Here is a 24705-nt window from a genome sequence, read left to right on the forward strand (position 1 = left end):
GGAAGAAATCATCCATCCGATAACACTGGCCAACGTACATCAAATCTTTTACTGTATATGAATGCTAGAGAGGCAAATCCTCAAATCAAAAGATTCCTGCTTAAAATGAAACTCTTCTGAAGCACTGACCCTGTCCCCCCATTTTCCTACCCCTGGTTGGAGAAGGCACAGTGGACATTTGCTGAATTTCTTACTCGTCAAAGATTTAAAGTCAGGGCTAAAGAATCTAGAACATAATGCTGTACCATCTATCCATATAACCAACAGAGAAATACTCCAATAATAAACAGCTGTATGGTAATATCAGCTAAGGACACAGTGACAGCGGAGTCTTGATTGGGGCTGTATCACCCTGTAGGCAGTGGTAATGTGCAGGGAAAATGGAGTTTGGAAATCCTTATGGCCACCAGGGGATCACTGATTGTAATGAGAGAAAATAACCAATTGGATCATTATCTCAAGACTAGATTTACGGATAGTCTGGAGAAGAGAGAGATTACTGTTTTATCTTTAAGTGCACTATGTTGGACTGAGATTATACCAGCAAAGAGGAAGTAAAGAACTAAAATTGTGTCTTACATGAATTACCTTCCAGGTAGTGAGAGTCTACGAGTTGTGATATATGGGAATAGGCTCCCCTAAATAGGAGGCGGTAGAAATACCCATAATGCATCCCTTCAGAATGCTCCTCCTTCTGAAGATATCCCTCTAGAATCTTTGATTCTAGGTATAGCCAAGCAGAAGTACAAGCCGAAGCACAAGCACACATGGGTGCTCGTCACCCCCCAAACGTTGTTTTCCTTGGGTGATGAGACATACGTTATTTTAAAACACAGGCAGTACAGGGCATACAGGCCACCTCAAAACATAGTGCGGATAGAGGCGATGACTGAATGTAACCTCGCTGCCAAGAACGGCATCAATGGATACAAACATTTTAAAAAATATATATAAAAGGACAGTCTAGTGGCTGCCCTATAGAATTTTTATTTACAGAAGCTATAAAGTGAAATGGCTCATAAGGTAGCCATCGCCCGAGTGCAATAAGCAGTGATCCTGTCCGTGGGAGACATGGAAGAAGACTTAAGCCAGTTGGTGGGAGTGACAGCAGATGAGGTCCAAACAAAATATACAAAACAGGAAAGATTTTATTCCTAAAGGGTCTAGTAGCCTTAAGGACAAAGGTGGAAGGAGGGGTGACAGCCTCCTGATTAACATTAGTGAAGGAGTATTACACAGTCCCAGGAAAGACACAAAGCCAACATTCTGTCTGGCAAAATACAAGCAAGCCCACAAAGGGAAACTGCCAACCCAATGCACTCCTTGACCCTCAATAGCAAACACATCCTCAACTTCAGACTTGTAGAAAATAAAAGAAAATTGTCCAAGACTGGACCAATTGTGTTTCGCTCTAAATTTAAATAGATGCTTCTACAGTGGAGATGATAGTCAAGTGCAGTGTATACGGCAACGCACTCCACACAGCACAGCATTATTAGCGAGAGGAAGTGCTCTCCACAGGCAGATTCCAGGAAACGTCTAGATAAACAAACCTTAAACAAAATGAATTCGGATTGATTTCCTTTAAATTACAATTCCCTTAATTACTTCCAGGAATATGTATGTAATTAATCTATGCGGCAGAGTGCAGGCCGCTTGGTGTGAAGTTCTATGGATTGTCTGTCGCTCGAGTGAAGTTATTTGCTACATTGACTGAGGTTCCAAATAAGAGCTGTCCGGTTCCCTGGGAACCATATGACGGACAGGGTTTTAGAATGTTTCCAATGAAATTAACGGTTTTACACCGATCATTAAATAGACACTCCACACTGATGTGGACTCATAGTTTTTTGTTAATGCATTATGAAGATAACGCATGAAATAGTAAATGAAAAAAATATTAGTTAGAAAGACATTCACTGTTAAGTTTAAACAGTTAGTTCTCATCAAACCAAGAAATGCCTCAGCCAATCTGCTCGCTCTGTTGAATTTCTGAATTACTATTGGGCTTACTGCATTGGCGTGGCTTTATAGGCACAGCAAGGGATTCTGGGAGTTATAGAAAGCTAAACTACGCAATGAAATGTAACTTTGTGAACCCTTTGAAAAGTATCTAGATTTCTTCTGTAACTTGATATAAAAATGGAACCGATCTTTGTTGAAGTCATATTACTAAAGAGAATGAGATGAAACTAATATCAAAATAATGTACTTTTCATGACATTGTTGGGGGATTTTTTTTTTTTTTATTATTATTTTTTTTATAACTGGGTATTTTCTTTTTTTGTTGTTTTGTTTCGATTTTTTATATCTGTTATAGAACTACCTACATATTTATTTTTTATTTTTTTTAAGCACTCAAATGTATGTACCGGTATATCGGATTCAGCTTCCTGTGTATGTCTGCTGGTACTTTTGTGAATATTCAACATAGTACAACCTGTAATAATAAGAAAACGTTAAACAAAGCTAAAAAAAAAAAAATAATAATTCACAACAATTAGTCTGTTTGAGCTTATTAAAAGCCAGCAGGTGAACGGTTGTCTTTAAAGAAGAAATCTAGCGAAGGAGGTAGAATAGAATAGGATTGTGAGAATAGCAGAGAATGAACAATGAATATGCCATAGTCAACAAAACTCTCAAAAGCACTTAACAATTCAGATAAGCTCCATAGAAAATCTACATTGAAGTGGAGGACATAGAAGGAGAGGGAGCAGTAATTATGTCACAATTAAAGGACTTCCTGAGACTGAACGACCTTAGGACATCACACAAGCTCTTACTGGGATTTTTAATGATCACGGCAAAAGAAGAGTGTGGCCACAATTGAATTTGAAAATTCTGATTTTCTTTATCACCAAGAGACACTGCATGCTGCTTACATGAATTTCAGGTAAAATATGAAATAATGAGAAGTCCCCGGCAGAACATCAGCTATCAGGATCAGCAAGAGCGGCTCATTTTCTACCCTGCATGTTGGTATATAAAGCAGGATCGCAAACGGCCCTCTCCCCTTTTACAGTAATCTTGTCGAAAGAGAAGTATTTCTAGTTAGTAGCTTTAAAAATAAAAAAATAAAAGTGTGCTCCACATTTCTGAGCGGTATACAAAGCAGAGTGCCTCGATGCTATTTACATCCCAATTATTTCAGATTCAGGGCAGAAATTAATGGTTCAAACTTACTGCCGCAGAGGGACTAGCACAGAAATGTATCACATATTATTTGTTGCTAGCTAGTGCTGATTACACTATTTTTGGAGGACGCACCATCTACAGCAATCACACTTATTACCCACTCCATTATTTAGAAGTCTATTATCCTTTAGGCTGCTGTGGTTTTGACGGTTTAGTATTCTGTTAATCGGTTGTGTGTTTCATTACTTGGACACACTCTTCGTTTTTACCTACGGTATATTTGGTTTGTTTTTAGCAGCCTGCCGCCTTTTGGTTTTTGGGGTCCGTCATTTCACTGCGAGATGTTATCAGCTGGAAGAACTTGCAGTAGAATATAGAACAACACTGACAGTTCAGACAACACAACCATAATGCTCTGACGCACAGGGCTTAGGGCAAATTATCACAAGAAATTAACTTTTCATATGTTCTAGCATATATTAAAATATCTACTAAGCAGCAGAAGTCTAATCCCCCCTCCAGGCTCTCTACTGTCAGTGAGCGATTACATTGATTTAAAAAAATAACCGGTGTTACTAAAAACTGAAAACCCTTTTGTTATATTAAATATAAAACTGTTAATATTTACTTCTTCAATTTAGTCATGATACATTAATCAGATAAATTCAAAAACGAGATAACTGAATTACTTTTTTGTTCCAGAGAGTTCTTAATAATTATATCGGTCATCAGCATATACAATAACGTTAGTCCGATACGTGGGTGACCGTAAATTAATACCAAGCACGGTTACAACGGAATATTTAATAATTCGAAGAAACATTGTGAACTACCAGAATATGTAGACATTACGAAGGGGGGAAAAAAGCAAACATTTTATAAATCAATACATACAGTGTTAAAAAATATCTACACTAAAGAAACACTGTCGTATCTGAAATATTTATGTGGCAAGTTTGGATATTTTAGAAAATTCTCAAATACCTTTTTTCTAACTTAACAGCACACTGAACACTTTCCCCTGGGACTGCTGCAGGTCCTGCAGGACTGTGAGCCACCCTTCTCCTTGGTACACAATCAGAACCCTTTAGCCCAAATCCTACCCACATTCACCAGCAGGGGATCTCTAAGCAAGAACATTAACTATTTTTTGCATATATGAAAAAAAACAAAAAAACAAAATAAAACTAATTATTGTCCATTGTGATTTTGACTTTAAAATCCATTACATCCCGATGTATGTGGGATGAATTGAGTATTTCATGAAAAAAGCCTTTTAAAAAGATTTTTCATTTTTTCTGACATTGCTTGGTGAAATGACAGCACAAACACTTATTTCGAATGTTTCTGACAAATAGCAACTTCTCTTTTTATTTCAGCATGTCTCAGTTCTCGGATACAAAGAGCCGGAGCTGAAAAACACATGGCTTGCCTTGCCGCAGCTCACTAAGTGTAACGCTGAATTGTAAGAGCCACTAATGCACAGAGTCTAACTTAATACATTAAAGACTTGGACTAAACAATAATGTGGAAAATTGGCTTTTCATTGTTTTTTTTTTTTTTTGTAAACAGAAAACTACAAATGTAATAAAAAAAATATGTTCTGCAGACACAACAATGGTGCTTTGTTAAATAATGGGGTAAAAAAAAAATGTTACAAATGCATTTATCAAATGATGTAATAGGCTAAATTGAGCATGGGAAGGATTGCTATTATTTCTTGCGAATTCCTGTGGCCATGTTAAGAGCCCATACGGCAGTTCTATTCAGCAGTAAGCACACAGCATCGTGAATATAAAGCATTAGGAGTTCAAAGCAAATACAAAACGTTAACATGTCAGGATGGCTGAATAATTATTGTGCATCGCCAGGAGAGCTTTCATAAACATACTGAAATATCGCACCCTGCCTGTTTAGTCGAATTACATGAAAGTGGGCTTACTGTACCCCAAAATATTCTGTGCACATAAAACACAGAGAAATAGTCACACTGTATAGAAATGCCTATGAAAAATGATTTTTTTGTTACCAAAACATAAGTCTACCAGCAAAAGACAGTGTGCGTTAGCAACCTAAGGATCATAGGTTCTGCATATACTGGGCGCGAGAGCCAAGGTTCTACGCACACCAGACTAGAGTGTCAAGGTTCCACTCCCTCCCCCGGGCGAGAGAGTCAAGGTCAGTACCTACCAGGCTCAAACCCCATAGTTGCGTGCATACCACCCACAAACGCCAACGTTAATTGCATACCACCCGCGAGCGCCGAGCTTCCGCGGATACCGTCTGCGAGCGCCAAGGTGCCGCGGATACCGTCTGCGAGCGCCAAGGTGCCGCGGATACCGTCTGCGAGCGCCAAGGTGCCGCGGATACCGTCTGCGAGCGCCAAGGTGCCGCGGATACCGTCTGCGAGCGCCAAGGTGCCGCGGATACCGTCTGCGAGCGCCAAGGTGCCGCGGATACCGTCTGCGAGCGCCAAGGTGCCGCGGATACCGTCTGCGAGCGCCAAGGTTTTGTGCATACCGGTTGAAAGCACCTAGGTTCCCCGCATACCGCCTATGAGCGCCGTCATGAGCATTCCGCGCGCGTGTGCCAAGGTTCCCTGCATACCGGTTGCGAGCGCCAAGGCTCTACGCATACCAAGCGGGAGCGTCTAGGTTCAGGCACGTGATGGGTAATAAAATAAATCTTTGCATTAAATTAAAGGATGTTACAATTCTGTCATAAGATTGGGGTTACACAGGACAAATCTCCTGAGAGTTACACATCTATACATTACACGCTTTTTCTGCCACACAGACCTGTAGCTCCTTCACAACACGTTTGATGAGGTACGTGCCGAGTTCCACCCCCTGCAGTCCCTGCTGAGTTAGACTTATGGAATAAAAGATGGCTGACTTGATCCTGTTTCCATCTTCAAGCTCAGATGGCGGGATTTCCTTAACTATTGCCTGTAAACCAAAAACACAAAATTAAAAAAACGGCAAAAAAAAATCTAAATTTTTTTTTAAAAAGACAGTCACTAGAACAGTGCCAACATTTTTTAAATAGCCGTGCATGTTAGACACTTCTCATGCCAGATACACGCACTTGCTTATTTAATAAATCTATTATATTTCACTTTAAGTGGAGTCTACAGAGTACAGGAGCTGGTAATATGCAGGTCACAGTCACAAATATCAGTATTTGGAAGGGGAATATTTCAGCACCCTTTGTCTGTACATTATATTTCCCACAATGCCCTGCAGGCATTTAGAGATGTTCCAGTTTACTGAACTTCCTCTGGAGTTTAGGATGGTAGAGGATCATGGGAAAGGTAGTTCCCAACCACTTGGGTGTGCCCACATTAGACATCCCGGGCTCTGTCATTATCTCTGCATTGTTATATGAGGATAACTTGCAAACATACTCTGAGAGATTAACGAGGCTCCCTGCCGCCACGCCTTGTGAATTACCGCAGCCATCATTCTTTGTAACTAATTTGATATTCAAAATTAACATACGGCTAGGCGAGATCCTCCATTCTTTCATTCTCTGAAGAAGCGAGACCTCTATAATAATGAAATGCGTGTCCCTTTTTATCTGTTGTGCAGATCTTGGTTGTGCTCAGCAGGGCTCCGCGGTGGGGCCGACTCCTGACTCACTGACACTTTGAGTGAGAGAAAAACTCTGAACAGCAAATTAAGAGCACTTTTCTTTCATGACTTTAAAAGGCCCGGCTTTCTTATTAAGTCAGAGGCTTCGGCAACGCTCTGTATTCATGGACTCCCCGCAGATATGATTGCAATACTTATTGACGGCTTCTTTTCAATCTCTACAGCTTAACTTTTACATTGCCGAGCGAGCTTGCAATACCTTAGTATTCGGCAATAAAGAAATGCCTTATATCCCACCGCATCATTAATGTTCTCCAGTTTTTTAATTGTAGAAAAAAATAAAATAAAGAACTTATTTGTATAACAATTTGTGAAACAAAGATCAATCTCTACCAATCACCCAAAGAATCAGGTCTCAAATCCAGCCTGTTTAAAAGAACACGCTATATACAGCTTACTGAAATGCTTTATGTCTGAGGATATGCTTATTTTAATTGCAGTTTATAAAAGTAATCCTTTTTATTTGAAAATCAGCACTCTTATAAATAAAGAATTGCAGAAACAGGGGGCAGGACCTGATGCTCAAGATGTCCCGACGCGTTTTCACCTAGCTCCGGCTCTGAGCATCTATAATTACGGCTGAATTGCCATTCAGTGATGTGGGAAACCACAAGGTAAAGCCACAAACTGGCCTTATCAACGCCTGTGCCGGTATCGGTCCTCGGCGTACCCTGAAGGGAGACCGCTGTAACCGCGGGCGGAAACACGGTAGGGGACCTACAGGTAAGTGCGGTCATGACACCTTGTTTGGATCCTTGAGGTTTTCCAATGACTAGACCTACGTAGTGCCTAGTTACTGGCCCTTAGTGGATCAGTAGTGGATCAGTAGTTGCCAAAAAGACAAAAGACCCTGTCTTGTCCAAATAAAGACCAAACACCGGCACTGTGAAAATCTATAGAAAAGATTACAATTATATATATAGAGCATCAACATGTGACATTGGCCATTATTTAGTCTGTTAGCATGTTCCATGTGCATGGGTACATACGCCTGGTAATCGGTTAGCAGATTTATATAGCAGTATGAGCTCTGTCACTCTGCTTTTGAATTAATCTATTATTCCCCCCTCCCCCTATATTTCCTTGATTTTAGTTTTTTGAAATACATCTTGGGTTTTTAGTTATACATAAGTAAAAGTAAGAAAAAGATAATACATATATAAATAATGGTCAGTGACAATGGGGGAGTGCAATCTTTAAAACACTATGGCCACAAGCAAAAGAAAATTAAAATAAGAAAAGGCACAACAGAGCTGGTCTAACCCCCGTTACAAATTACCTGAATACTGGCGGAAATATGCTGCATCAAAGCAACATGTAAGACGATGAGGGGCTCCCCCGGCATTGAGCTGTGAGCAAACACATAGCATCTTCTGTAAGGGCCCACCCTGCGCTTCATGTCCGTCCAGTTCCGTACAGGATGCACGGCTTCGTACCTGTCAAGGCAGAATTCATTATGTTCTATAGCCACACTAACACCTCAATAACCGTTACAAGGTTTCAAACTTCAATGCAGCCCTATGGGATTGTATACAGAGCAGCTGCAGATTCCAGGTAGAAAAAAATAAAATAAAAACATACACGGGCATAATGACATAGTTACATAGGCTGAATAGAGACATGTCAAAAAATATCTCCTTTTGGAAGGGATGTGTGTACCAAAAAGTGTTAAAGTAAATAAACAGCAGTAGCTCTAAACACTTGTGTGGAATACCCTCTCATCCAAAACCAAAATCCAAAATTTGGGGTGTGGATGAGAGGGTATATAATATGTTTTATCTTTTATATGTACCACAAGTCAAAGATTGTAACAAGGTTACGTGGGGTAAGTTTAGCCCATTTTGCACATATATTTTAGCACTCCACTTAGGTGTAGGTTTTACTTATACCACTTTACAGATTTTGAAAAGAGACATATGTCCTTCAAGTTAAACCTGTCTCACATTTAATTTTTGCTGTTGATCCAAAAGAAGGTAAACAAAAAAACAAAACAAAAAAAACACAGTGTGAAGCAGCTTCTCTGAAACAGCTATGTTTGCAGCAGGCAGGGTTAACCCTAGATGGACCTGGCACCCAGACCACTTCATTGAGCTGAAGTGGCCTGTGTGCCTATAGTGGTCCTTTAAGTCCTACCACAATGCCAATGGCATAAACTACAATTCAACATGGAATGCCACCACAATAGCCAAATGTGAGGGGTGGCTCCTATATCTATTCTAGGGAGCGTGGGATGCTGCTCGCATCATATTGTATAGGTTAGACTTGAAAGAGTAAGTCTCAAGGTAGGTGTGTCTCTTAATCTATACACGTGCCAGTGATTGCAACAGCACACTGTAATAGAATAAACAAACACCTACCTACCTAGCTGTGAACTTGCCATCGGCCCCATTTGTGGATGACGGGCCCACTTTTATGAAATCCATTTGCTGGAACATTAACTCTACGAGGGTCGAAGGATGAGCTGCATCTACCATCTGGCACACACATAGTTACAGGTTTTAAGTAGTAAAGATTGTTAAAACATGCATGGACACATCAGACAGGGCGCCATTGCAATTTAAGCTCTAAGAAAAGACTGTTAGACAGGACAGTCTTAGAACGCTCATCAATTTGATGCACTTACTCACTAATCTTCTGTAGAAGCTCACAGGGGGACTGCCACGTAATGCGCTCCAGGTTTAGAAATCCCACGGAGAACCACTCAGACAGCATGCTTTTCAGCACTCCATTCATTTCCTGCCTCGATAACAAAAAACAGTAAATTTCACTACGGTAGGAGAAAGGACTTCACACAAAATGTATTTTATGACAAACAGCTGAACATCCTGCAGCTATCCATCCGCACTACAACTACAAATCCCATCATGCTCTGTATTAATCCTAAATAAATGGGGTTTCTCTGTGGCTGGCTAAGCATCACAGATTTGTAGTTCCACAACTAGAGAATTACACTTTGGCTACTTCTAATCTAAAGAATAGGTCGATTTTATTCAGTGGCCCCAGAATCATTTGGTAGTTCCCAGGGACAAAAGGAATGACCAACATGTATCGGTTATTAATACAAATGTAATTCTTATTGGAAAACTGACCCAAGAAATCTTATAGCGGGACACAGACAACAAACATCCTTTGTCACTAAACATATCTTTGTAATAAAATATACAAAACTAAGCCCCAAAATGAGTCCCATCCAGCTGTAATATCTTACGGTATTCATTTGAACTCTAGATCCTTTTTATTAGCAAACATCCCATAGCCAAAAGTAGAAGTGTGAGTGCTGTAGCAAAATAACTGAAAAGTAAAAAAAAAAAAAAAAAATACACACACATATATATATATATATATATATAAAAAAAATCTCAAAATGTGACAAGTGTCTCCAAACCTCAGAATCAGTCTAAAAAGCTTTCAACCTTTTAGTCTGCAGTTTATACATTATGAACAGTTCAGAAGGTTGGCAAATGTAAAGTAATAATAGGTCAGGAACCCCAACAGGCGTCTAAGGCTCCCACAAATGCTGTCATTTTAGTTTTTATAGCACCGATATAGCACAGAGCTTTAGAAGCAGAAGAGTTATAGAGGTAAAAAGATTTAAAAGTTAATTTATTGAAATAGTACAGTCACTAAAGGGAACATAGAACGCCTTACTGCTGGAAATATATATTTTTACACAAATATTTTTATAGACTTTCCACAAGTTGACAGATTTTAGGAAATCTGGGGAAGGGAACTATTAGCCATATGAAGATTTCTCTACTGCTTGAATCTCAATCAGGCACAGCGCCTAATAGGGAACAATAAGAGCCCCCTCCACCCCTCTGAAATAAACGCAATCTAGTTCCACTTGTTTTTTTTTCCTATTAAGGCTTTGATTTAATTTCTGTGGATAAGCATTTCACATTACTATAAAAAACAAAATAGGTTAACATATATAAAAAAAAAAAAATGATTGGGCGACTAAGTGGCTTCACCTCCATGCTTGCAAGACGTGTTCTATGACAGCTCAGAGCAAAATAAAAGTTGTTGGGTCCCTACTAGAACCTAATACACCCTAAATCGACACTGAAGCAGTCATAGCCTGGCTTTGACCCACCTGCCACCAGGGTAACCTTCTATGTGGTTTATTCTCTAAATGAGTACAATATCCATGCTATTTCGATGCACGTCAAAATTTAAAGAGAAACTCCAGTGCCAGGAAAACAATCAGTTTCCCTCTCCCTCCCACCCCCCAATCCCCGGTTACTGAAGGGGTGAAATCCCCTTCAGTAACTTACCAGAGGCAGCGACAATGTCCCACGTCGCTGCTTCTTCCTCTGCCACCACTCCTCCCTGTGATTGTGTCGGCCGGTGGGAGAGACTGATCCCGCCCACCAGCCGGGGAGACCTAATGCGCATTAGAGCTCCCCATAGGAAAGCATTAGAAATGCTTTATCAATGCTTTCCTTTGGGGAAATAAGCGACGCAGGAGGTCCTCATCCAGCGATGCTCTAGCACAGGTTTCATGTGCTATAATCCAGGAAGTGCCCTCTAGTGGCTGTATCTCCTTCCCCTTCAACGTCAGCTTCCGAGTGCAGCCGCGCGCACATTCAAACCGCCCTTAGAAAAGCATTACTCAATGCTTTCCTATGGACGTTCTGAGTGGTCAATGTGATTTTCGCATTGAGCGTTGCGGTAGCGCCTCTAGCGGCTGTCAGGAAGACTTTCTCTGAAACTGCAATGTTTACAGCTGCAGGGTTAAAACCTGGGGGACCTGGTTGAGCTGAAATGGTCTGGGTGACTATAGTGGTCCTTTAACGTTAGACAGAGAAAAGCGTAGTCGAAATACGAGCCGAGGTCAGGGTAACGGAGAGACAGCAAAAACGAGAACTAGCCAGAGTCAGGTACACGGTAATAATCAGAAGGGCAAACAAGACAGGCAAGGGTAAAAGAGAAACTCAGAGTCAGGAAACAAAGCCAAGGTCAATACCAGAATACAATACTATATCACAAGCAAAACTCTGAAGGGTACTGGAAACAGAAACCACAATAGGGCACAGAATCTAGAGCCAGGTAAGTTTAAATACCTTTATTTTTATTTGATTGGTCCACGTCATGCCTGCGCCCTAAAACGTGCGTGAATGGGGGCGTCGGAATGACGTGGGCCAATGGGAGCTGACCGCAAGGTTAGGCTCCCTTTTCCCCTTTAAGAATGTGCTCGCGATGCTAGCAGCGTTCCAAATACTGTACGGGCCGCACACCCGATCAGGCTGTGCGGCGTGCGTGGTCCTCCAGGAGCAAGGAGTGGCTCGCCTGGAGGCAGGAGTGCTCAAACCGCATGCAGCTGGCGGACCAGGTAAGTACTATTACAGTGGGTGAAACTGGAAAATGCTAATTTATCTAGACTAACTGTGGACCCGGTTGTGTGTGTTGACCTTCCCTTGCGCCCCCTCACTCCAATAGGTCAATCACCAAACATTCTTTACAGATATGGTACACTTGGAGCCAGAAACTCAAACTCCCACCAAGTTGATATTTGTCCCAACATACTTCTAACAGTTGCTGACTCCTGAATTACCGTCCCATCATTGTTCCTCAGCAGATTTCACAAGTTCTCCTCAAAAGACTCATTAGATTTACTCCAAGCACCATGACCAGTTCAGTGATTTGAAGTTGTCGTGGTGCCGGGAGTCTGTATGAGCAGCATTTCCCTGTGAAACACTGCACATATGGAGTTTAACCTCTTTGTTGCTTAAGGTGAAAGTTAACCTTCGGCAGCAACATTGGGGTTTCACCAGCCAGGAGTGGGGTTTTTACTAGCCTTTCTGATGCTCCACTGAGGATTTTCACTGTCCGCCCATGCGGACTCGAGTGGCAGCAGATTCCCTTGCACAGTACCCACTCTAAACAGAGACCATCATGCCGCCCTGCAGACCTTCCCCCCCCCCACCCCAATCCCAGTCCCCACTGGGGAAAGTTAATCTACACACCCTGAATATCCTACCGAAAGCAGCTGCATGCGGCAAGCCTAGGATGGCCGCCGCGCCACAATGAGGAGATGCTATTTATCGCATGTATTATAGCCATCCAATGCATTTTTATGGGAAAGCATTAGCTTGGCTGAGATCATCTAGATTATCACAGCCATGGAGGCACTGTTTAGTGATGCTGGGGACAGAGTTACTTCATACTGGCATCACTGCAGGGAGTGTGAGGGAGCAGAGCAAGGAGAGTAGTAAGATAACAGCTTCCTCCCTCACCGCCCGCACTCACCCTCAGTGGGCCGCCTCCATGCTCCCTTGCTGGGATGTCCGCACTCACCCTCAGTGGGCCGCCTCCATGCTCCCTTGCTGGGATGTCCGCACTCGCCCTCAGTGGGCCGTCTCCATGCTCCCTCGCTGGGCTGTCCACACTCACGCTTCCACTGGACGGGCTGACAAATCCCAGGCACCAGGACAAAATTCCTAGTCACCATGGTGACCTGGCAGCTACGATTTGTCGAGCCCTGATCTAATGTAACAAAATATTCAACTGACAAAAATAAAAGGAACATTTTAGCGTTGGGTATACAAACATGTATAATGTCCGTTTCCCACAGTGAAGCATTGGGAGTCTAGTGCACAGGTGCAGCTAAAAGCTATGCTGAGCCAATCAAATTATCTCAATGAGACCATCTGATTAGAATGGCAAAGTTTAACTCTGCTATTGCGGGGGAAGCACCTCAATTGGCTGTTAGTATGACAGTCACTGGAGGCATTTTAACCCTGCAACGTAAGCATTGCCCTTCCTACAGAGTGCAGGGTTAAAACAAGGGGGACATGGCACCCAGGCCACTTAATTTAGATAAAATGGTCTGGGTGCCTGTAGTGTCCCTTTAATTCACACTGGTTTGACAGGAGAAAACGGTACTTCCTTATGAGGTCCTAAAGACAAGCATCAATGTGGGTAGAGAGAATCCAAACGAAGATTTTTTTTCCCTTCCCTTCACACTGACAGAAATGATTTAATATATCTTTAAATATTAATTTTGTAAAACGGAGGAAGATGTTTGCCAGCTGTTTAGCTTGGGTCCTATTAAAGCAGAGAAAGATTTAATTGTATTTACCTTGGGGTGCTTTCAAATGAAACAGCAGTGTTTGGCTTAGTGATAAGGGCTATTAAAGCAACTGGCGAATGCAAGGGTACACAGAACAATATACAACCATGATTAGGAGGGTTCCGTTATGGAAATAGAAAAATCACATGCACAGTCCATTCAGCCAAATACGCTCTGCTATTGTGTAAAAAATTGATTTATAAAATACAGAATATGACAATACAACAAAACGGAATATTGTTTGTTTTCATGGAATTTAATTTAGATTTAGAATAAAAATAACAACACATTCATAGCTGAAGGTAGTAATTAAATGGAAAAATAAAAACCGCTTTGAAAAATGGAATTATAGCAAGGCCGAATACATAAATAAAAATCGTTCCTAAAATACTTTTTAAAAGAGGATCGTCATTACTACCATTAGGGAGATAAAGAAACATTTCTTACTTGCTTGTATGTTTTGTTTGAATACATTGTCATTTTTTTTTTTTATACAGGGTTTATAGAAATATGCACTGCATGTTGGGAGTAAGACCAAACATTGGTCAAAGGGAACAAGCAAATTGAGACCAACATTTGATAACTTGTGTTAGTATGTATGTATGTATGTATGTATGTGTGCGGGCTGTGCATCATGGTATGTTTACGAATATTGGAAGTGTATATGGGGACTACATGTGGGATTGTGTGTGTTGGCCATGTGTCAGTGTATAGGTGTGGTTGTATATGGGTTACCAAGGACGTTTTGTTTGTAGGGGATGTTTTTGAGGCTGTATGTTTGCATGTGGGCTGTTGGATGTAGGCTTCTTGAGATGTTAGCGACTTCATACTTATTTGAACTAAGATTGCATCCTGACATGGTCTAATGTTTTTCAAGAGTTTACGTTACATGTTGTGAAGAATCTGAACAAGAATTACTTGGTAACATATCTCACCCTTCCAATGTCAGAGATAAGCCTAAAGGGAACAGCTAATGATTCAAAACAACATGCAAATAATAGCAAGGAGACAGGGCATCTGTGCCTAGTCCCATTAAGAACAGGATGGGAGAAAGAGTCCATAGCCAAGTCAACAACAACTATAGCAATGTGAGATGGGTACCAAGAGGAAGACCTTGACCAACGACCACAGGTTAACCATGATAAGCCTCTCTGATACATTTCCAGTGTTAAAAGGAAGGACTATGAGAGGGACGGAAAGGAGCAAGCTATGTCAGACTGAGGGAACATCACACGATGCCTACCTGTCTCACATCATCAAAACCCATGAGTTCAAAAAGTATAAGAACAGAAAGACAACAATTTTTTATACAGAGCAGAAGTGTTCAGTTTCACACCTTTAGATAAACCTGTTTACTGCCTATTATTTTTCCTCCAGATGCGGAAAACTTTTGTAGCTGGCACCACACTGAGGAATCAAGAGGATACCCAGAAACAGAAACAACAATTATCTATTACCAACCGAACAACTCGGCTGGCTGCCAAAACAAAGAACTATATGATGTGAATTAATGTTGTATCCCTGGTATTGTGATCCTAGCTCTGTGTAGAGGTTTTATCCCAAGCTGCCCTCTATGGGCTGATTCATTTAAGCAAACTGTGGATCACAAAACTATTTAGCGATTGTCCGTCAGTAGCTATACCCACAAATACCATGTTAATTCTTCTATTAGCCAAATTCCAAGTAACAAAGAATAAGCTGTATAGATAGTTCCCTTCGCTATTTTCAGAGTTGTTAAGAAAGCCAATTATTTTACTCACCTGCCACTCCGTTCTATATTTCTTTCTAACGTTCCACCATTCTTTAGACTTTACGCTTGCCATCTTCTGCTATGCCCTGTGAACATTCATAGAAATCCTACAGCAGTCCTCAAAATTACCACTTCTTTTGTATTACTCATGGAAATAAGGAGACTTAAATGGCACAAGGGAGCTTATAATAAAAAGATTAAAATAGAGGGGCGGGGCCTGACTATAATGAAGCAAGGTCGCATCTCTACAGAGCTCCTCCATTGGCCTGTTTTACATAGCTTACTTTGACCATCACGGTTCCTACAACGATGACCCTTGGAGAGATTTATACTCCCCGATCTTCTCGGCACTCCAGGAGACAGTATGTGGCTCATTGGGGGCTCACACAACCCTCCAGAACGCATGAGGCCTACTGCACACCAATCGGGAGAGGCGGCCGCTCTCCCGGCTTGGAGGTGCAAAGACGGAGCAATCACAGAGCACACGTCCCGTTGTTTGTTTGTTTTTCTTAGACCCACTATATTGTCAGTCAGTTTAACCTGTTCCAATTGCCACTCATGATGCCTCATCCCCTGACATTTACTGCTTATGTCTTGTAACTAAAACTGTGCAGTCTAATCATATACCATGCTATTGTTTCCTTGGAAATGTTTGCCTAAGCTTGTTCTTGATGTTGTGGCATCGCAAGCATGTTTGTAACCCTAAGCACAGACCAAAAATAAAGAAAAAAACTTTAAAAAAACACACACACACACACACACACACAATTGTCTGGTGTGCCCCTGAATGGTCCCGTCTCACAGGTCAAAATTACTATCCTTCCCATCCTTGCTTCAGTGTCTCACACATTGCTTTTTTTGCTCACATTATGGAAGAAAATGGATGGGAGGCCACAAAAATTTACGGAAAGTCTAATGTGAAGACCAAGCCACAATGTGTTGACCCATCATACAAAGAGTCCAAGTCAATCACCAAACATCAGGTACAGAGTATGAGAACATGCCACCTTTATCAGGCACCATTCATTACCGAGACACTGTATAGATTGGCCAGTGTCAGGCCGGCTCATAACTCCAGTTGTTTGGGATGTGCAGACAACTTTATCATGGATATTCTCCCTTCGTAGCAAATATGCTTAAACACCACCATAAGCCTTTCTCAGAATATGACTTTTAAAAAAACGAATAGCAGAATGTGGCTGTGATAATGTCCTATTATCCCTACCAAAACACCAGGGGCCTTAATTACTGGTTGTTGACGGATTTTTGTCTTACTCTGAAATACACTTACAAGCTTAGTGACTTTATGACCAGGCAAAAGGTTTATAGAGCAATCTTTGGAATACACATTCCGTGATTAACATAACGGGTAAAAATCTTGGCAAGTATAAAATGAAGAATTTAGTCTGTGCTACTTGACTGAAATATTAATCTGCCAAAGTTTAATGAACACCTCTTTTCTGCTCAATAGTTCGAACTCAGATGTTCTCTCTTTTTTTTAGAGCAGTAATTAAATAAATGAAAGTATTTGCTTAATCCTGCCACCACTCAAAGCTACAGTTTAATTGCTTGAACAAGACGTCATGAACTCATTATCCTACACACGGCGAGCAATGCCCTTTAAAATAGTCTATACCTGCTAAAGGGACGGAGTTTCTGGTGACAGTCTTTGTTAGGAATCTCTGCTGCATTTCACATTACCACCAACGTTCCTGAATTTGCTGTAATAGATTTTGTAACTTCTACAATGACCTCTCACCAGTCATTCCCTATCTTTCTACTGAATGGGGACGGAGGTGAAAAGTAATGCAGGATAGGTGTGTTAGTTAAAGAGTGAGTGACACAGTTTTAGATCAGCGGTTTACCTTGACACTCAATACGGACTAATTACATGATGAACAGAATTCACAGGTTTGAATGTTCTATAGAACTGGGTCACCCATTAAACAACAAGAACTGCTGATAGAAATCAATGGAAAACTTGGGCTCAGCGTGACATGGGTTTAACACATTCCTAAACTGAGAAACTATTTATTGGACGATCTCCCAGGAGAGGATGAAGTCAAGCTGTTTTGATATACATACTTCCGTGGTGGCCATTGCTGGTAGATATTCTTAACTGCACAACAGAGTGCGACACATCATGGTTCGTAAATAAAAATATATGGGAAAATAATCTTCATATTCATGTATTCATCATTTACTTCCCATTGGTTAAATGTATACACACATTTTGTTTTAATCTAGGTACCATCTCCTGGTATACTGTATTGTATTTACTTTGTGTATATTGTTGACATCATGTTACTGTGATATGACAGCTGTGTAAAAGTGAACATGCGTGAAGCAATAGTGTTTCACCATCATCCTTGCTATACCACATGTGCTCATTTACATGACCAAGACCTAATCCGTCTTTCAAGCAAACTTACTCAACAGCGAACCCAGCATTTTTATCCAATCCATTGGGAGAGCGTTCATTCACACATTCATATAATGAACATGCATAGGGATCACTTATCCTTGAAGGAACACGCCAACGGAATTATTGGGGTTTGTTTTTTTCTTGTTTGTTTTTTTGTAGATGTACCCCACTGAAATCATGAACGCATTTAGTCATGTTTTGTTTTTGGGTATATCTAAAATGGCAAGTAAAAGCTGCAGTTCTCGTCTTGCCTTTGCAAGCCTTCAACAACGAACGTGTCCAGACTTTCTGTGTCTGTCCAATCACAGACTTCCCAATGCAGCTCAATGAGAAGTCTTTGTAAGGCAGATTTGCTCTGGGTAATTGCTGCCTCGAGTTCATCTTCACGGAGCTAAATAAACAAGGAAATAACAGGACTGGTTGTCTGATTAAAAGCCAGGGAGGTGTAAAAAGTTTAAAGGGTTACTCCAACCATAGTTGTGCCTTTAGTCTGTTTGTGAAGTATTGCTAGCTAATGTCAATTCTGTGCAACTTTGATTGTTCAGAATGTCAGTCATTGGCTGAGACCAGTCAGCTGATGCTCTTAGCCAATGAATGTGGATTGCCACAGATTCTCGCTTCCGCAGCATCGAAAGTACATCAGTGGACCACTAAGGAGAGGGGATCCAGCTAAAGGAACAAAAAAACTTTGCTAGATTGTTTGCCCCATTACCAGGGTGCTTGTGGTACCATAACCACTACTCCAAGTTACAGTGGTTATGATGCTTGGAGTAACCCTTCAAATTCATAAAAGTGCTAATTTCTATTAAAATCTGCACTTTTTGTTAAATTAAACACATACAGCATTTATACCGAAGCTGAACTGCTTCGGTGTTTGGAATGTTCTTTATAGCCTGTGTTCATCTACTAAGCCGGAGAGGTTAGGAGGGAGGGATGCACGTAACTCAATAAAGGCAATCTGCTTCCAAGAAATAACAAACATGTTTTATTTCACTTTAAATTATTGCAGGAACCAACACATAATTATGGAAATTAATGTATTTTTTTCCATCACAGCTGGCTGCAAATTTTCACCACTGTTATGTTATTAAAAAATTTAATTTGGTGTTTTAGTGAAATGTATTTACATAGAAACAGTATAAAGTCATTTATGGTATTTGTTAAACCAGACTTATGTTGCAGAAGAAAAGAATGCTTGCTGTGTTTTGCATCTTGATGGGACAATGCAGACCTCTAAAGCGGTTTATCTTGCTGAAGTGCTTTATCTGTAAAGAGTGTAATTTTACAAAAAAAAGTGTAGATTTCAATAGAAAGGAAGTAAACTTGCAACACCCCCCTGGCTGTCAATCAAACACCTGGTCCTGTTACTTCCTGGTGGTTTAGCTTCCTAAAGGAAAGCTTGGTTTGGTTTATGTTTGTATTTTTGATTCTGCAGAGTTTTACAAGCCTGGATGCAAAATATATTTCATAATTCTTTTTAGATAGATTTTTCATTTTTATTCTTTATGTACACGATTTTTGCACACTTAACATAAAAAAAATAAAATAAATAAAAATAAAAATCACATTCACCAAATGATATATTATCGCCATTAAATTGTACACCATTTCTTGTTTTAATCTTTCAACCACCATAACACAGACCATTAATCTACATGGAAGTTCTCCCCATGATATCCATTTTGTAAAGATTAAATACCAATTTTAAAAATCAGCATAGAGTTTCCAAAAGTGAGGCTCCTATTAAATTGTACATTAACAAAGAGTGTCACAACGGGAAACACAGGTTAAAAAGCCTTGTAATCGTCCATTTACTTCAAAGCTCATACAATGTGTGTGTGTAAAAAAAAAAAAAAAAAAAGACAGCTTGAATACAACGTACAATTAATTCATGATGCAGAACTGGCAAGCACATAGATTTGACTGACAGCCAATCACTCATGAATTAGGTCACCATAATCTCCAACACTAACAAGAAGAGTGGATCCACACTGAACCTGCTACTGTGTCTGTCCACTCTCCATGTCACCAGGACCTTGAGGAGCTATCGCAGAAACTGGTTACCTAATGGCTATTCCTATAGCAGCCTGAGCTTCTTCATTGATCTCGGCCAACCGTAAATAAATCAGATGCTGGATAAAATGATGACATCTTCCCATCTTGCACCCAAACACTAGACGAGACGGAGTGCAGGGACAAGACAATACTGGTTTATTGATCAAGGTGCCAGGTGTTCCATAATGGCGTTACAAAACATCTAAAACTATGAGAGGACCTGTTGGGGGACTGCAGTTACACGATGGGAATCCGAGTGCTGGTTACATATACACTCCTGGTGCGTCTACCTTTCCCCATAAAGATGCATTAATTCAGTGCATCTCTATGAGGAGATGCTGATTAGCTAGGGAGGCATCTGGCCCCACCCTCAACCCCACCCCATCTCATTGGCAGAGATGATCAGAACTGACAATCTCAACCAATCCAATGCTTTCCTATGGGTTTTTTCTGGTTACAAAAAAATAAAAATAAAGAATATGATCAGATAGGTTGTAAGGTCTTGAATGATTAAATAATAAAAACAAAACAACGTGGAGTCGATTTATCACCCATTTTAATTTATCACCTGGGTTTATAGATGATACATAAACAATGCAATAAATGAATCTCTGTCTACAGAAAGCAAGGAATGGCTAAGGTGTCGGAGCCAATCTCGGCCCTCCTATACCTTGTACTGGCAGAGCTGTGCAGTGATGTACAGCAAAGATACAGGGAGCTGCTTCAGGGCAAACAGATCATTATAACAATGTCAGTATGGAGAAAGAATGTAAATGTACTCATACAAGTTAATAGAAATAACTGGGATCTCTCTTCCATACAATGTTAGGAAGGAGAACACACTACATGTAGATAGACAATGGGAAATCACAGTCAAACACACAGCGTATACCAGGAGAATCCACCAGCACCTGTGGCCTTACACACAAATATACTGAAAGACAAGTCAATGGTTGTGTTTAGACCATCTGCAAAACCATTAAAGGACTGAACTCATTCAGCCATCCCTGGTCCTTCAAGAACTTTTTGGGGATAATTTATGCATATTCCATAAACTATTCCTGTGCAAATGTTTATGGCACAAATATACCAAGTTGACCACGCACGAACAGAACCAACTGGTGCTGGTCTGGATGGAAAAACGGTACTGAAATATTTACACAAGAGAATGAAAGACCATGAAAGCTAACAGGGAACAGTACGTCCCATAAACCCTCAAATATCTATACAGACAGCTGTGTTATCTAATAGAATTAGTGATGGAGATTTCTGGGAGGTGTAAGGCAACATGTTCAATGCCCGCTTAGGTCTCCCTTCTAGCTGGAAGTGACAGAAAAATACCTACCTGGCATCACACACAAAATAAACCCAATTTACACAACCTACTGGTGGTTATCATCTCGGGCAAATTACTGTCACTATCTGGTAACCATGTTTAAATAATGTAATTATTTTATATTAGATTGTAATATTTTGGTATGTATTAGATCCTTAATTCTTACATCAAATTTACGCCAATATAAAGAATAACTCTACAACATATACAAGGGGATAAAAAGACTTACTGAGATTTGATAAATGTTTGTAAAATATATTAGTAGCAAGGCGTTATTTCGAGTTAATTTCGCTTTGTTAGTTTAGAAAGGTTATGTGATAGTAATAATATTGCCAATATTACCATATTTTATGGAGTTTATTTATTAGACCAGAAATCGTAAAGAAAAGACAGGAGAATTGCACATTTTAGACCCAAACAGGTAAGCTACAAAATAAGAGACGTTGGAGAATTTTCCAGCTGAACTATTTTGTCCAACAACTTGAAATTCCCTTATCGATTCTTCACAATTTCCAGTTCATTGAATAATGTGTGTATGGGTTCTGTATGAGGGACAGTAAAAATAGCAAAGAGGTCCAAGCCCTTTTTTTTTTTTTTAATTTGAGCGTGTGATCCTCACCAGTGGCAATGTTTTTTTTTGTTTGTTTGTTTTTAAGCCACTGCATGTGATGGTTGGTCTAGTTCTTTTGGAAGGCTTCTTGCTAATTTTATAGGAAAGCAGCACAAGGTGGGCACTGGCTAATATTTACATACAGCGATTACATGAGGAACTGACTTTACAGCAAATAAGACATTGGGGTTTATTCTCTAAACAGTTCACTGTGGAGAGAGAAAAAATGAACTTCTTCCAAAAATCAGAAATTGCTAAATTCTTCATTTTACTTCCTTCCCTCAACGTGTAGGCTGTTTGAACCTAGTTTTTCCACAACTTCTAAATTAAAAAATAGTGTTATCAAATGAAATCCAGATGAGACTAAGAAGCTTTATTGCACACAGCAAATAATAAGAAAGACAATGAAAGCACATTATGATAGATCTTACCCTAATATGAGGACCATCTGCCATTTTTGATGAAAGACTTTCTACAAGGTCAGCTCTCAGGTCCACCAAAAATTTCATACCACCTTCTAGTTTACTGATATGACAGAGGAGCACTTTGTACTGAGGGGTGAGGTAGTATCTCAGCCTGTCCTCCACCTGAAGCACAGTGCCCATGTCCCTCTTCTGCTGGGCCTGTACCACTTTACTGCTGAGTTCTGCTACCTGGGCATGGTCCACCCCAAATTCAGTAGCCAGCTTGCCCAGAAAGGTTGCCCTCTCCTCTTTCTCTAGGGCCCTGTAATACTGCATGAAGTGGAGGCTCTGTCTCTCAGAGGGTGGGGGGTATTTCTCCTTGGTCTCATAGGGAGCCAGAGGGGGCACAGCCTTACTGAGCAGGTCATCCATGGTGACTGGGGGGGAGCTGCTCTGCCTGAGACCTGTTTTTGGAGGGTTTGGGGGGATTTGGGGGTAGGGTGTCCTGTTTATCCCAGAGCTCAGGCAGGAAGCCAGGGGCTGAGCCAGGGCTGCCACATACTGCAGACGTTGTGGTTTTAGGAAGTACAGCAATCTCATGATACAACCAACCAGGGAGGGGGAGCTGGAGCTCTGCCCTCACTGTCACCCAGGGTTAGCTCAGCTCTTCCGGGTTCCCAGCTCTGACGTCAGCGCGCTGATCCAGCAGCCAACCAGCTGGCAGGAACCGCGTGCGTCACCGGGGGAATAGATCCGCCATGTTGTGTGTGGCAGGCTCAGTCAGAAATAGTCAAATAATAACATAATCTGGTTTATAAGTTGAAAAAAAAAATAGTAGTGAATTACTATTGTCTCTTCAACACCTAGAAGCGGACAGAGTTTGAGTTAACAGATATAATTAATTTTCTAAACAAATCCCTGTGCCACAAAATTAATATAAAATAATAATAATAATAAATTCAGTGATTCAGGCATTCAGTGGTCCTGTTTTAGAGATTAAAATATATATCTTTTTCAAACACACTAATTGTGAAAAGGGTGCTAGATAAATAAACTACATGTCTCTGCCAGAAAAGGTGAAAAATAAAAAGTCACAATGGGACATTAAATGTATTTTTATATTATTATTTTTTTATAGTTTGTGATGAGGCTGTTGTTCGAACCTTCTGATACGGTGTGCACTTATTTTCTATTTAAAGGGTACAGCTCTTGTTTCTAATGACCTCAACCTACTTGGCAGGACACAGCACTAGAGGAAAGGTTGTGGAGCATATGATCTGAAAGGAATAAATATTCCGCCCAACTCACAACAAGATATTTTAAGAAGAGGAATCTGGAGAGCAGTTTGAATACATTGGTTTGGATTTGATCTGAATTTCGAACAAAGGACGAGAATGCATGTTTTTTTTAAGGCTAAAGGGGTCATCTAACTGAAGTGTGGTATGGTAGTATATGCCAGATACAATACCATTGTATCCAGCTAAGGTATCTGTCATGATACCAGTCCCTAACAACGCCATGTGATCCCCACTCATCATAGCTTCCTGGTGCCTCATTCTGACATCATTGATGACATGGAACCCTTACGTTGGTCTACTTTTGTAATGACAGTTTATGTGGCCCTTTAATTGACCTTGATTCTCGCTATATTCATACGTTAAGTCCGGTCAAGCTAAGCCTTGGTAATACGTCATTCGGATCCACCTTTTGTGAGTTTCCTCTTTTCCTGCATGTTGGGGTACGACTCCTGTGACACCTTTACTTTTTATTTCCTAGCAAATATTAAATTTATCTGTCTCAGGTACTAGCCCGGCCACTATAAGTACTGGTACGTGTTCCTTTACAGTTTCCTTTAGTTTTGCGTATCTCCATTACTGACAGTTTGATCCTAGTTTGATGCCAGACTCTTCAATCCCATATCATCCATTCACACTGATACCAGAGCACACTGCGTGCCATACCGCATCTAAATAAATGGTAATAATAAAAATGTAACTGAGAAAATGAATGCTCTCAATAAAATAACCTTGGAATGTAATTGCTTGCTACTTTTATAAACAATGAATTTATAGCACTACGTCAACACTTTAATTGTGTTTCTTAATTGTAGTCAAGCAACACATTAATCTGCGTGATTAAGAATGTTTAGTCACCTCCACCTGTTAAAGTCACCGTGTCCTTCCAGTGCGTGAAGATAGCTCAGTTATTTACAGTTCAAAATGGACAATACGTCAAAATTCACAGCGATAAATCATTAACGTTTGT

The 24705-nt window shown here is 40.5% G+C and overlaps 1 protein-coding gene across 1 annotated transcript in view; it reads right to left on the reverse strand.

Moving 5' to 3' along the window:
* Positions 1 to 23108, reverse strand: part of MLYCD (malonyl-CoA decarboxylase) — a 37590-nt gene extending 14482 nt beyond the window's left edge. The window contains exons 1-4 of the mRNA XM_063437252.1: positions 22468 to 23108; positions 9412 to 9524; positions 8068 to 8224; positions 5934 to 6083 (exon numbers count right to left, since the gene is read on the reverse strand). Of these exons, the coding sequence (XP_063293322.1) occupies positions 5934 to 6083; positions 8068 to 8224; positions 9412 to 9524; positions 22468 to 23040 (993 nt within the window). The 5' untranslated portion in view covers positions 23041 to 23108. The remainder of the gene's footprint in view (positions 1 to 5933; positions 6084 to 8067; positions 8225 to 9411; positions 9525 to 22467) is intronic.
* Positions 23109 to 24705: the final 1597 nt, after the last annotated feature.

This window comes from Pelobates fuscus, chromosome 12 (assembly GCF_036172605.1).
Source record: "Pelobates fuscus isolate aPelFus1 chromosome 12, aPelFus1.pri, whole genome shotgun sequence".
NCBI classification, from domain to species: domain Eukaryota; kingdom Metazoa; phylum Chordata; class Amphibia; order Anura; family Pelobatidae; genus Pelobates; species Pelobates fuscus.